Genomic DNA, 12,073 nt, shown 5'->3' on the forward strand with positions numbered 1-12,073 from the left:
ATTGTCCCACGTGAGGGAAAATATTGCTTGTACGTGCTTCAGATTAAAAAAAAAAAAAAAAAAACCACGGCATCCTTACATCTTTTACGACCAGAGCCGTTTTAATTATGTACATAGATGTAATGAGTGCATATGTAATAGCAGGTAAAAAATGTACCTGATAATAGGGGCCCTACCCATGCACACTCGCCGGGAGGCGCACCTTCGATGCATACCAGTTGCAATCCAGATGGTGCGGTCTGAGATCTTTATTGCAGAGTGGCCCGCCATATGACAGCGAAGATACACAGGCTCGTGTTCCAGCGATGAAGCATGTATTACAGAGTGCGCGCGCCCAGGGCCCACCGAGGGCGGCAAGGGGCGCGCAGTGGTGCGTGTGTGTGTGTAATGTGTAGTGTGGCACAGAGAGGCTGTATCGCACCGCTCCCACGAGAACCCCATTCTTTTCCGGAGCGGGTAGAAGGTGAAAGCCAGTCCACTACGCCGGGGCGCAGGCCTGCGGCAGCGTCCCCGTTCTTTCGCGCACTGTCACCTCGTCAGGCGGGCAGGTTCTTGCGCACAAAGAGGTACTCGCTGAACTGCTGTCCCTCGACACCGCCGCCGTTGGAGGCCATCACCCGGAAGCCGGCGTTCAGCAGCCTCGTGATGGTCTGCAGCGAGTTGAGCTTGCAGTAGCCGTTGAGCGGGAACCGGATCACGTGCTTGGTGTCCTGGTTCCAGGCGACCCCGCTGCGCACGTCCATCAGGGCCTGCGAGATCTCGGGGAAGACGTGCTCGACGAGCGACCGCTCGCCGCTGATGACGATGCGCTCGCCCATCTCGGGGCTGATGTTGAGCGCCAGGCACTGGAAGGCCGAGTCGTGGAAGCGCTCGGCGTCGGGCTCCGAGGGCGCCACCAGGCCGTCGCAGTGGTTGGTCTGGTCGGGTCGCTTGGGCGGCGCCGACGCCGGGCTCAGGGGCGACGTGCTCGTCGTGCTGGCCACGGCGCCGCCGGGCGCCTGCGGCTGGGCGGGGCGCCGCTGCCGCTGGGCGCGCAGCATCTCCAGCTGCCGCGTCAGCGCCGGGATGTCGTAGTAGCGCGCCTCCTCGTAGAGCAGCTCGAGCTCGGCGAAGTTGTCCGGTACGGCCAGCGAGTTGGTGCGCAGGAAGTTGAGCACGTGCCGGAACATCTTGCCGTCCCGGTCGATGAAGTAGTGCTGCTTCAGGCTGTCCAGCACGATTGGGATGCTGCCGTTGAACATGCGCGCCAGCCGGGACTCCGGGTGCCTGCACACACACAAGGGTTCGTCCGTCACGCTCTTGTTACACACGATACAGCTCGTTAGCTGCTTTCTCAAAGATGTAAAAATGGCTACGTCGAACTACATAAAATGAAGGCAACGACCGACCTCTGGCAGTTTTGGTTTCCCTTTAAATACAATGCATGTCGTGAAACGCCAGATTTTATCAGCCAGCTTTTCGCATGGCAAGGTAAATCTGGGCTACGCGTGCATACGCCCGGTGCGAAAGACGCACTTGCTGAGGCAGGCGCTGCGCCATGCCCGAACATGCGTCCACCGTTGCCTGGCGATTACCGAGTACAACACCACAGGGCTTCTTCCTGTGAGGTCATTTCTCTCACGACTCCACGCAGCGGGAAACCAACGTCGTGATATACCGCCATATCGCGATGCGGATCGCTTTAGTTAGACGGCACCGACGGCGATGTTACTTGATGACTTGCCCTATACTCGTTGTTTACGCAAGGGGGCCACGAAAAAAAGAAAAACGCTGAGGGCTTTTGTACCTATATAGTGGCGGCCTGTGTCACTGCTCGGCATTCTCGAGAGAGTCCGAGCAACGCGGGCTCTGCTGTTCCCACGACGTTCGGGGGGGGGGGGGGGGGGGGGGGGGTGCTCCCTTTCCGAGCAGCGAATTCCGCTACACCGGGAGGGAAGGGCGCGTCGACGATCGCGTAATGAGCGGGTGCATGGGAAGCGCCGCCCTACACAACGCCACTGGACCTGCCATGGGTCCAAATTAACAGGCTCCTATTAATGAGTCGTAGCGGCGATTTATTCTAAAGAAGAAAAGACAAAGACGTCTAAGCTATACGGTGGTCTCGCGAGAATTCGGTATCGCCCCGCTCAGCGCGCACTGAGCGGGCCTGTTGGCCACTCCTCTCCCGAGGACTACGTCAGAGCCAGACGGTGGCTATTAAACAGGGCTTAAACTTTATCCCCGCAAAGGGGGATCGAAAAAGAAAACAGAAGGCGCAAGATAGTTTGCTACACTAGTTTCGCCTGCGACGCGATAATGCTTAAACGAAAAAGCTTCCAACGCGCAAACGTGAGACTGGGAAGCGCCGACTTGAGAGAACGGCGACGGCTACCCACGTCGCTTTAAAATGCGAAGGAGCGCATGGGAACGGGGGAAAAGCGACGACGGGCAGGACAGATTGAAGTGGCAGTCGCACGAGCGCTCGTGCACCTAAACGCGTGCATGAGAAGAAAGGGTGGCTATTGCACAGATCCTACACACACTTTCACCTACCCAGACTTGCGTTTTCAGAGATTGTAAAGAATAATTATTCTTGAAATACAGACCAAGCCACCCACAATGGCGGCACCCAGTCTCAGGTTGGTGATCTCGATTTTCCTTGGCTAAGAAGTCAGGTGCGCCAACCGACAGAAGAACATGTTTAATATGCACGGAGAGATCGGGACCAATGTGAAACTTGGGAGACGATGGCCCCTTGCTGCACTCGTCCTAGCTGTTTGCACTAATATCGTCATAGTCTTACACGAGGACCGTGATTTTGTTTTTGTTACGCTGCACAGGCACACCTCAACGCGCGAACTTGAGCGTGGGAACTTTTGTGCAGTTTTATCGTGTCGTTTCATCTGGTCCTTCAGCAGCGCTACAAAGATGCTTTAAGCGGAAGCTTTAGCTCGGGTGCTCCTATCTAAATACGTGTAAAAGGAGAATTCGTTTTTCTCGGCAACCACTACACCAAATTTGGCGAGGCTTGTCGCATTTAAAAGAAACATCTTAAATCTAATGACTGTTGATTTAGAATTTTTTATTTAGACCGTTAATTTTTTTATAAAAAAGTGGCAAAAACAGAACATTTTCAGAAAACGAAACTATGAAGTTTACAACTCTAACTCAGCAATGAAAAATAATATGGCAATTATGTGGATTGCATCTAATAGTACACCTAAAGCGGACAAAATTTATATGTTACACATGAATGTCAAAAAATTTAGTTATTTGGAAATACAGCTTTTGCAGAACCCTTGTAACAACGTAAAAAATTCACGTAAGACACAAATTGACATACCAAATTTGTCCGCTTTCAATGATCTGGTGGATGCCGTTTACAGAACTGCGCTATCTCTTCTTGATGCAGAGCTATTAATTTGTATTATTCTTTTTTTTTTCAATCTTTCGAATTTTTGAAAATCTTAACAAAATTCAGGGTCTAAATCGAAATTCCGCTGTACAGTGACTAGGATTGAACTTTATCTTTCAAATACAGCAAATTTCATTAATATTGATCCAGGGGTTACCCCAGAAAAACGTTTTTGCGTTTTGCATGTATTTGAATAGGCCGCGTAGGAGTTGGGCCCGAGCTAAAGCTTCCCCTTAAGGCAGCTACTAAACTTTATTACGGGACCAAACCAGCTTCAATACGAATACCGAATCCTTATCTGACTGTAGAGTCGGCTTATCCGCACATTATAGCCAAAATCTTGTCTTCAATAACTGTGCAGAAACGATTATGTAGAAGATGTCATTAGATTTCCTGTGCCCTTTTCTTACAACGTCTGCGGAAAACAACTTTTAAAACTTCTAAGAGATCTCAAGGGAAACTTATTGTTTTCCAGCAACAAGCCATCTTGTTTATTTAATACTGGAAGCTGAATATACACAGCCGAATGTACCATAGAAGTAAATAAATAAATAAATAAAACAAAAGAAAAGAAATAGGGGGCCCACGTAGCTGGGAAGAACCAAGGTAATATTGTTTACCGTCGCTTGGAGCAAGTCGGACTATCTTCTTTTATTTGCCTAATTAGGTAATCAGTTATTATCAATTAATTAGCTCATTAAATATTATAATCAGAACAATATTGTCAATCTGAAGATTGTAGGCCATAATGAAAAATTCCCGATCCATCTTTCTGTCGCTCCTCGCGTGCTGCAAGATTTTTTTTCCAATCGTTAAGGAAAGCCCACAAAAATGTGCCGCGCGATTAGTCGCGCGCCACCTTTCGAGCGCTTTTCCGAGTTTCTTTCAGGCTTAGAAAAACCTTTTGCAGGCTTGAAAAAAAAGAACAGAAAAAAAAAGAAAACCAGTTCACCGCGCGTGCGCATATGCATTTTCCACAGAGGCGTAGCGAAAAGGGGGCGGGGGGGGGGGGGGGGTCTGCTCCCGTCAGCGCAGGCCTCCTCCTGCTCCCGATATGCCCGTGCGACGTACACATAATTAGGAAGGAACAGCGCCAACTAAGATATCTTTAAAATTTAAAATTAAATTGTGGTTTTACGTGCCAAAACCACTTCCTGATTATGAGGCACGCCGCAGTGGAGGACTCCGGAAATTTGGACCACCTGGGGTTCTTTAACGTGCACCTAAATCTAAGTACACGGGTGTTTTCGCATTTCGCCCCCGTCGAAATGCAGCCGCCGTGGCCGGGATTCGATCCCGCGACCTCGTGCTCAGCAGCCCAACACCATAGCCACTGAGCAACCACGGCGGGTAACTAAGACGATCACGAGAGGGAGAACGACGCATCGTCTTAGCTGGCGCGGTTCCTTCCTAATTCAAGTACGCACTATCTAGCCCAAATGAACGTTGTCCTGGACGTATACAGGGCAGTGCCGAGCGTGAGGTCTGTCGCGCGCGCGCCCCCTCACGGAAATCCGACGAAGGTCATCACCAAAAATTTTCGCTTCGCAAAAAGGACGGCTCCGTCCGCCACGAGCGAAGAGGAGGAGCAGCGCAACACTGTCGCGCCTCGGGCGCGTCCCGGGGCGCCGGCCGGGCACGTGGATCCCGCGGCCGGACGGCGAGACCCGCCGAATGGCCGCCATTAATCTCGCCGGGCCGCCGGTGCCCGCGCGCAATTGGACGCCCATTAAGTAATTACCCTGGTGCAAAGCGTTCACAGATGCGGCCGGCCGCAGCACGCATCGCTCGCCCGACCGCGGATGATGGCGCGCTTGGCTGCTCCAGAGGAGAGACCTTGGCCCGCGCTGCGGAAGGTGACGGCGAAACGCGGTTTATATCGGCGCGAGATTTAGACGGGACGAGACGAGTAACACAAGGGACAAGCGTCAAACTTCGACTAGGTTACTTATACTACACAACCATGTCAAAAAAAAAAAAAAAAGCAGTCACTTCCACGGGGAGTACACAACAACGTTGTCACTGCGCGCCATTGTCGTCAAACACGGTCACTGCCTCTTCGCACGCCAACAATGGATCGATTTGTTTACACAGAGCTCCTCTTGCAAACGCGATGCAAACATCGCCTATACTTTTGACATAGCTTTGTGCCTGCGCCGTAATGGCTAGAAGAACGCGTGCGTCAGCGAACGCAGGCGAGCACAGACACCTCTTGCAGTGACTGCGACACCACGTATACGAGCGCAGTGCATTGAGTCGAGCGGAAGGGATAAACACCGACGGAATGGCATGTGAGAAGGATCAGTGTAGAGGTACTTAAGAAATTAGAACCAGCCGACGAAAGCAACTTGCTGTACCCGAGAAGCAAAATTGGCCACTGTGCGCAAACTCGGAACTCAAAATTTGATTCGTTTCTTTTTCGTGCAGGTCGATAGCACGCGCTAACTTCATGCTTACTAGATGGAAGAAAGGGGTGAGGGTGGAGGAGGTCTTCTTTGGCGACTTCAGATGGGCTTGGCGTACGTGGCATCTGTGCATGTATCTAATCTCTTGGTAGAAAAAAAAGAAAGAAAAAAAAAGAAGAAAGAAACGGCCCTTGATGGATGGACGGATATTATGAGCATCCCCTTTGGAACGGGGCGGTGGGTTGCGCCACAACGCCCTTGCTATTATACTGCCTAATGTCCTACCTAGCTTACAAAATACAAAATAAAAATAAAATAAAAATGCACGGTGAATTCCCATAACCAAATTTCCATGACCCCTTATTGTGAACTTTCTTTTTGTACGTCTCCGTTTTCTGTCGTTTCCCTACTTTTCTTCCACCAATCTTCCGATCGCCTCTTACTAATCTCTACTGCGGACATGTTTACTTCCCCCTGCTCTCGCTGAACCCAAGGGATTCAAGGAGTCCAGTGGTGCCTAAATCAACCGCAGGGCAGATATCTTCACATTCTAATAAAACATGCTCCATCGTTTCCTTAGCTTTACCACAGCAAGCACAAGCTTCTTCTTCGTTCTTATATTTCGCTTTATAAGTACGTGTTCTAAAGCATCCTGATCTCGCTTCGAAAAGTAATGAGTTTCCCCTTGAGTTAACGTAAATTGTTTCTTTCTCGATTTTGTTTTTTTCCTCTTAAGTACTTACTCATGGCAGGTTTCTTTTCCATTGCCGCCACCCATGAGATTATGTCAGCCTCTGACTTTCCTCTTGACGTTATTTGTTGCTGTATTGCTCACCCTACAGGCCGCATACTTGCTGGTAAGCTTCCTAGATGTTTTTAACTCAACTACTGTCCGTACACGTACCTACACCTTCTCTCTCCCTTCTCTCGCTTCCCCTTCTCCCTTTCCCCAGCGTAGTGTAGCCAACCAGACCCTTGACCGGTTAACATCCCTGCCTTCCTATATTCATCTCTCTCTCTCTCTCTCCTAGTTGTCTTCCTCCACTGTGAAGCAATGTTTTTTTCTGTACAAATACCTCAACACTCTCCCAGCCCATTTACTTTCTTCCATATCCCTCAGTCGTTCTTCATAATCAATTTTACTGTGAGCTTCCCTCACTTCAAAACTAGTCCAGCCCATATCACCCTGGACAGCTTCATTTCTAGTCTTCCCGTGAGCGCCCAATGCGAGGCGTCCCACTGACCTTTGGTTGCCATCGAGTCCTGATTGTACTCCTGATTTCGAGCAAACAACCGCATTTCCAAAAGTAGATCCTGGAACCATTACACCTTTCCACATACCCCGGAGCACCTCGTGGCTATTGTATCCCCATAGCGCTCTGTGCTTCATTATGGCTGCATTTCGCTTCCCCTTTGCTGTTATTGTTTTTTACTGTGTTTCTATATATCTACTGCCTTCGTTTATCCATATACCAAGATATTTATATTCTTTTACTCGAGGTATTTCCTGACCCTACAGAACCACTGTCTGTTCACTGTCTTCATTGAATACCATAACACCCGATTTTCTAGCGCCGAATTTCAGAGCTAAATTCTCGCCTTCCCGTCCACAGATATTAGCCAGACGTTAACTGCAAATCACTTTGCTTGTTAGTTAGCAACACAATGTCGTCCGCATAAAATAAACCTGGAAGCTGCTGCTCTACTACTGTACCCGCCTGTTTGTATGAGAGATTAAAGCCGATATTACTTCCTTCTAGCGCCCTCTCCATCCTCACCATGTACATCATAAACAGCAGTGGAAATAAAGGGCACCCCTGTCTCAGTCCCTTGTTGATATGAACTTTCTCCTCGCTCCTCATCCCTTCCCATTCAACGCAAACGGTATTTTCTACGTAAATCTCTCTCAAAAGCTGTAGACAATCGTCGCCTAAGCCTTCCCCTTCCAGAATATCTCACAAAATGTTGCGGTCTACGTAGCCATACGCTCCTGTAATGTCTCAAAAGGCCACATATAATGGTCTGCTTTCTACTCCTGATATTTCAATACACTGAGTAAGAACGAATAAGTTATCATCTAAGCGCCTATCTATTCTGAAGCCATTCTGAAGTTCTCCCAAAATGCCATTATTCTCTGCCCATGCTTGCAGCTTTAATTTGGTTGCCTGCATTCCTACCCTGTATATTACCAATGTAATAGTCAACGGTCTATACGAGTGAATTCTATCTTTCTCCCCCTTACCTTTATATCCCTTACCCTTTCGTGTCTCCAGAGCGCCGTATAGTGAGTTGCATATGTAGGTCTCAACAAGACAAGAAGCGAGAATGAGCCGCAGGGTAGGTAAAAGGAACGGTACGGGCGCAATCAGCACCAATATAGCAACGAATTAACCACACTGCACCATAGAGTTCACGGTCTCAGTGATCAGCCCACCTGGCCTCTTGGTCGGGAGAAAAAATTAAAAAAAAAGTATGTAAAGAAAAGTCGATGCGAAAGAAGAAAACGTTGTCGTAAATGCACGTAAAAAGAAGAAAGAAAGAAAGAAAGAAAAAAGGGAAGAAAACACTCAACATGAATACAAATAAGAAAAAATTGAGGGTCTAGAAAAAAAAGTTAAGGTTTGATAACGGGACGAAGAAAATAATGCAAATAATGCAAGAATATCACGCAATTATGCAACATTTCATCACATTTAAAGCCCCGATTCTGAACATATAAATACACATACCATGTATACGCCGACTTTGTCTTCCTTCGCGTCGACTTTGGTTGACTCGCATTTTTTTAATACAATTTCTTACCGTAACGCTTGCTGCCCTGTTAGTTGGGACCAAATTACGGATAATAAATATATGCAGCGCGACAAGGCGAAATATTTTAAATTCTGGAGCTTTACGTGCCAAAGAATGAAGAAAGCGATCGTATTATGAGGCGCGCCGTAATGTGGGAACTGCGGGTCAATTTCGAATACCTGGGCTTCTTTAGCGTGTGCCCAGAGCACGGTACACGCGAGCACATTTTGCGAGCAGACCTTGACGAAACGCATCTTCGGTGGCAAAACGCGTCTGTCGACGTTTACCTAGGGTGTCTAGTTTAACTAAGTGCGCCCTTGTAAAGTTTAGTTCAGGCCTCGCCCTCGAGACGCGAAGCCGAGCTTGCCGCACGGCGAGGACGGCGGCAGCGCGGGGACGACAGCCGGCGCCCGCAGCGACGGCTCGTGAGCGCGCGATGATGGGAGGGAGATTGACCGCGCCCCTTCGCGGCTTCGGAGAGCGGACCGGGCGCCTCGCCGTCGATCGTTTGAACCGCTCAATTGCCGCACTGGCACGACCCTGCCCGAGGCGTCTGGCCCGAATCTCAGGATGTCAAGGCTGTGCATAGGCTACGGGAAGCCGCGCGGAAGATCACTCGAGTTTACCAGGGCTCAGTTCGGCTCCTATTAAGCACCTCCCGGACGCGCAATGTGCGACGCAGATAAAGCTGTTCGGGCTGTTGAAGTGACGCCGAATGGAGACGAAGTGACACCGAATGGAGACGAAACGACGCTAAATATACAATGTATGCCCGCCCGGTGAATACAGCTTTAGAGGGCTACCGAAGAGAAACACTATAGGCCAGTTAAGATATTGCTCTTTAAAAAAAAAAGAAATGTCCAGCTGCTTTTATTCGGCGTAATGAGGTGAATTATTAACGGCACTAAATGAAGGCTACCACTCCCCTTTCTTAATGCATTTCTGCATTCCCGGACGTACAACGCGTATTGGCGCTCTATTTCGTCCCATCGCAAGTTCCATCCTGGAGCACGGAGTCGGAGCGACCCGGGGAAGGGCGACGACTGGCTCGACCGCCGGGACACGGTTGCCACGCTGGGACGCAAACTGCGCCCGCGACCGGTCGCGCGATGTCCGCGGCGCGTGAAGGAGAAGCGACGCGGTACGCGCGCAAGCGATCACGAGGCTTTCGGAGCGCCGCGGCTGATTGCAGCCTTTCAAGAAATGGGCGCTCACGCGACTGCCGCTCGCGCACGCGGCGTCCGCTCGATGCGCAACGACTGAACCACGGCGGCGCGCTTGAAGGAGCAACCACGTGGGAGCTCGTCTCCCAAGCATTTTTCGGCGCGGTGGCACGCACTGTCGCGTGGCGTCAGCGCGTCGACTTCGTGCAGCGTGGTGACGAGGCTGCTATGTCGCGTCTCGAGGGGGCGCCGCACGGGTGCACGCATAAATGGGCGATCACGCGGAAAACGACTTCGACCTAAATAGTTGCGTCGCGGCGATCGCGTATGCAGCCCAGAATCGAGCTGTCCCTGCGTTCTACGATGGCACGACGAAAATTCGACGGAAATACGTTCGACGCGATTTGCGCTGAATAAATCCTGCAATAATCCAAACCGAGGCAAATTTTTTTTCTTTTTCTTTCTTTCTTTTTTTCTTTTTTTTTTAAGAAAGAGAACGTCTGGAAGCAAGCCAGATTCCGTTCCTGAACTGAGTGCGTTACTTTCAGGTGGACACTGACTTGCCCTTTCGTTGCACTGCAAAAAGTGCTCGCGTAATTATTTTCCCCCTGCGTTTCTTCCTTAAAACGACTTTCCTTTAGTTCTTTTTGGTCGTTTCTGGCGGTTGGTCGGTGGTGGTCGATGGCCGTACTCAGCAAAGAAAACGTCCGTTCGTCTGTTCGTGCTATTCGCTTATACTGACAAGCATAGTCGATGGCTTCTGCGCATCCTTTTTTTTTCTTCACACGCTGCACTGTATACGTCCTACGTACATAGGTCGATAGCGGGTGCCACATATGAGCGTGCAGCAAGTCGTCGCGAGAATAAAAGCTGCGCACGCCACTAGAGCTGTGGTTGGAGCCTTGCGCGATGGTGAACTACTCTATGTTGTGTTTAGTTTAAGACGAGCACTGCAGGTGAGATAGCAACACTTGGTACGTGGCGCGTAGTCAGATCCGGGTGCGTCGCACGACTACGTGACGGTGTGACCAGAGCTGCCGTGTTCTGGGTCCCTGCAGTGCTATAGATATGCGCGGAACATACGGCGAAAGCACTCATGCACTGGGAGTGTCAAAGAACCTAAGGTGACTGAAATAATAATTCTGGAACACCTACTGTCTCACTCCCATCACCGATGTCGCTTTGGTACAAAAGAATTTCGGACTAAATAAATAAATAAATAAAGATTATTTTCTTTTTGTTTTAGGAATGAATACCTTCAAATGCACCCAATTTTCTTGGCGTTCGCAGGTGATTTCTAGTTCATTAAAACACGTCCCAATGTTCGTTTTCCCCGTCACCGATGTATATTTCGCGCTGATTTTATATTCGCACTGAAGTGAAAGCACTCCCATCTTTCGTTGCTCCTTTTTCATAATTACGAGGTCAGCTTCTCTGCAGTACAGGTTTTCCTTCACGCTAACGATGAGTCGCGTCCTTTATACAAACTCCAAATCAGCGAGCAGAAAACGCAGTGCGCCTGGGGTCGACGAGCGCAGCTGACTACATGGCGTAAGCGACCGCTTCACTGCTTATAATTTGCGTCCAAGAGGCGCGCAACACAGCCACGGTGAAGGGAAACGTGGAATGCCGAGGTACGGAGGCTTACAAAAAAAAGAAAAAAAAACTCCGAATAGAAGAATATTATTCTTTCCAATAAAATTGTTTCTTGACTGCATTGCGCGAGAGGTGAGAAGAAAAAAAAAAACAACGAAGAATAAAGTTCTTACGAACAGACGGTTCAACGATACCGATCGTTACGACGGCTCTGTGGAAGCATTGTGAAATGCGGACCACGTCTTGGGGGTAGCTGCGCCCACGGTGGGGCACGGTCGAGTGACAGCGGCGTTGGTATACTACACGGTGTGTACGGTGGTGTCAACCAGAAACGGCGGCGCCGGTATAGTATAGGGCCGATCCGCCGGAAGGAAACGCGGGCCGGGGTTCCGCGCACCTCGCGGTCCCAGCTCACCGCGGGATCAAAGCAGCGGCGCCGGCGGAGACGCCCTGCGGAGACGTCCCCTAATCCGGTCCCGGCGACGGCCGCCCTCGCCCGCGGCCATCCGAGCTGCGCCGCTGTTAATGAATGCGGTCGCCGCCTGCCTCCGCGGCTCGCCCCGGGGGTTGCCGAGTTCGAGGGGCTGCCGCCGCTCTTCACGTTTTTTTTTTTCGCTTTTCCTTCGTGTTAACGCAGAGTGGCGGCACACACGGCATGCGGGTTCGCCCCGGAGCGACCAAACGCCGGCAAGCGTTGTTCGGTACTTTCTCATTTTCTTTTT

At 50.1% G+C, this 12,073-nt stretch overlaps 1 protein-coding gene across 2 annotated transcripts in view; it reads right to left on the minus strand.

The window, feature by feature from the left end:
• Positions 1–230: 230 nt before the first annotated feature.
• The window catches only part of twz (BTB/POZ domain-containing protein twz), a 104,627-nt gene continuing 92,784 nt past the window's right edge, over positions 231–12,073 (minus strand). For both annotated transcript variants that reach the window (XM_050192187.3, XM_050192186.3), the window contains exon 4: positions 231–1,266. In XM_050192187.3, coding sequence (XP_050048144.3) covers positions 537–1,266 — 730 coding nt within the window. In that variant the 3' untranslated portion in view covers positions 231–536. The remainder of the gene's footprint in view (positions 1,267–12,073) is intronic.

The sequence above is a fragment of the Dermacentor andersoni genome, chromosome 1 (assembly GCF_023375885.2).
Source record: "Dermacentor andersoni chromosome 1, qqDerAnde1_hic_scaffold, whole genome shotgun sequence".
In the NCBI taxonomy this organism is placed as follows: Eukaryota; Metazoa; Arthropoda; class Arachnida; order Ixodida; family Ixodidae; genus Dermacentor; species Dermacentor andersoni.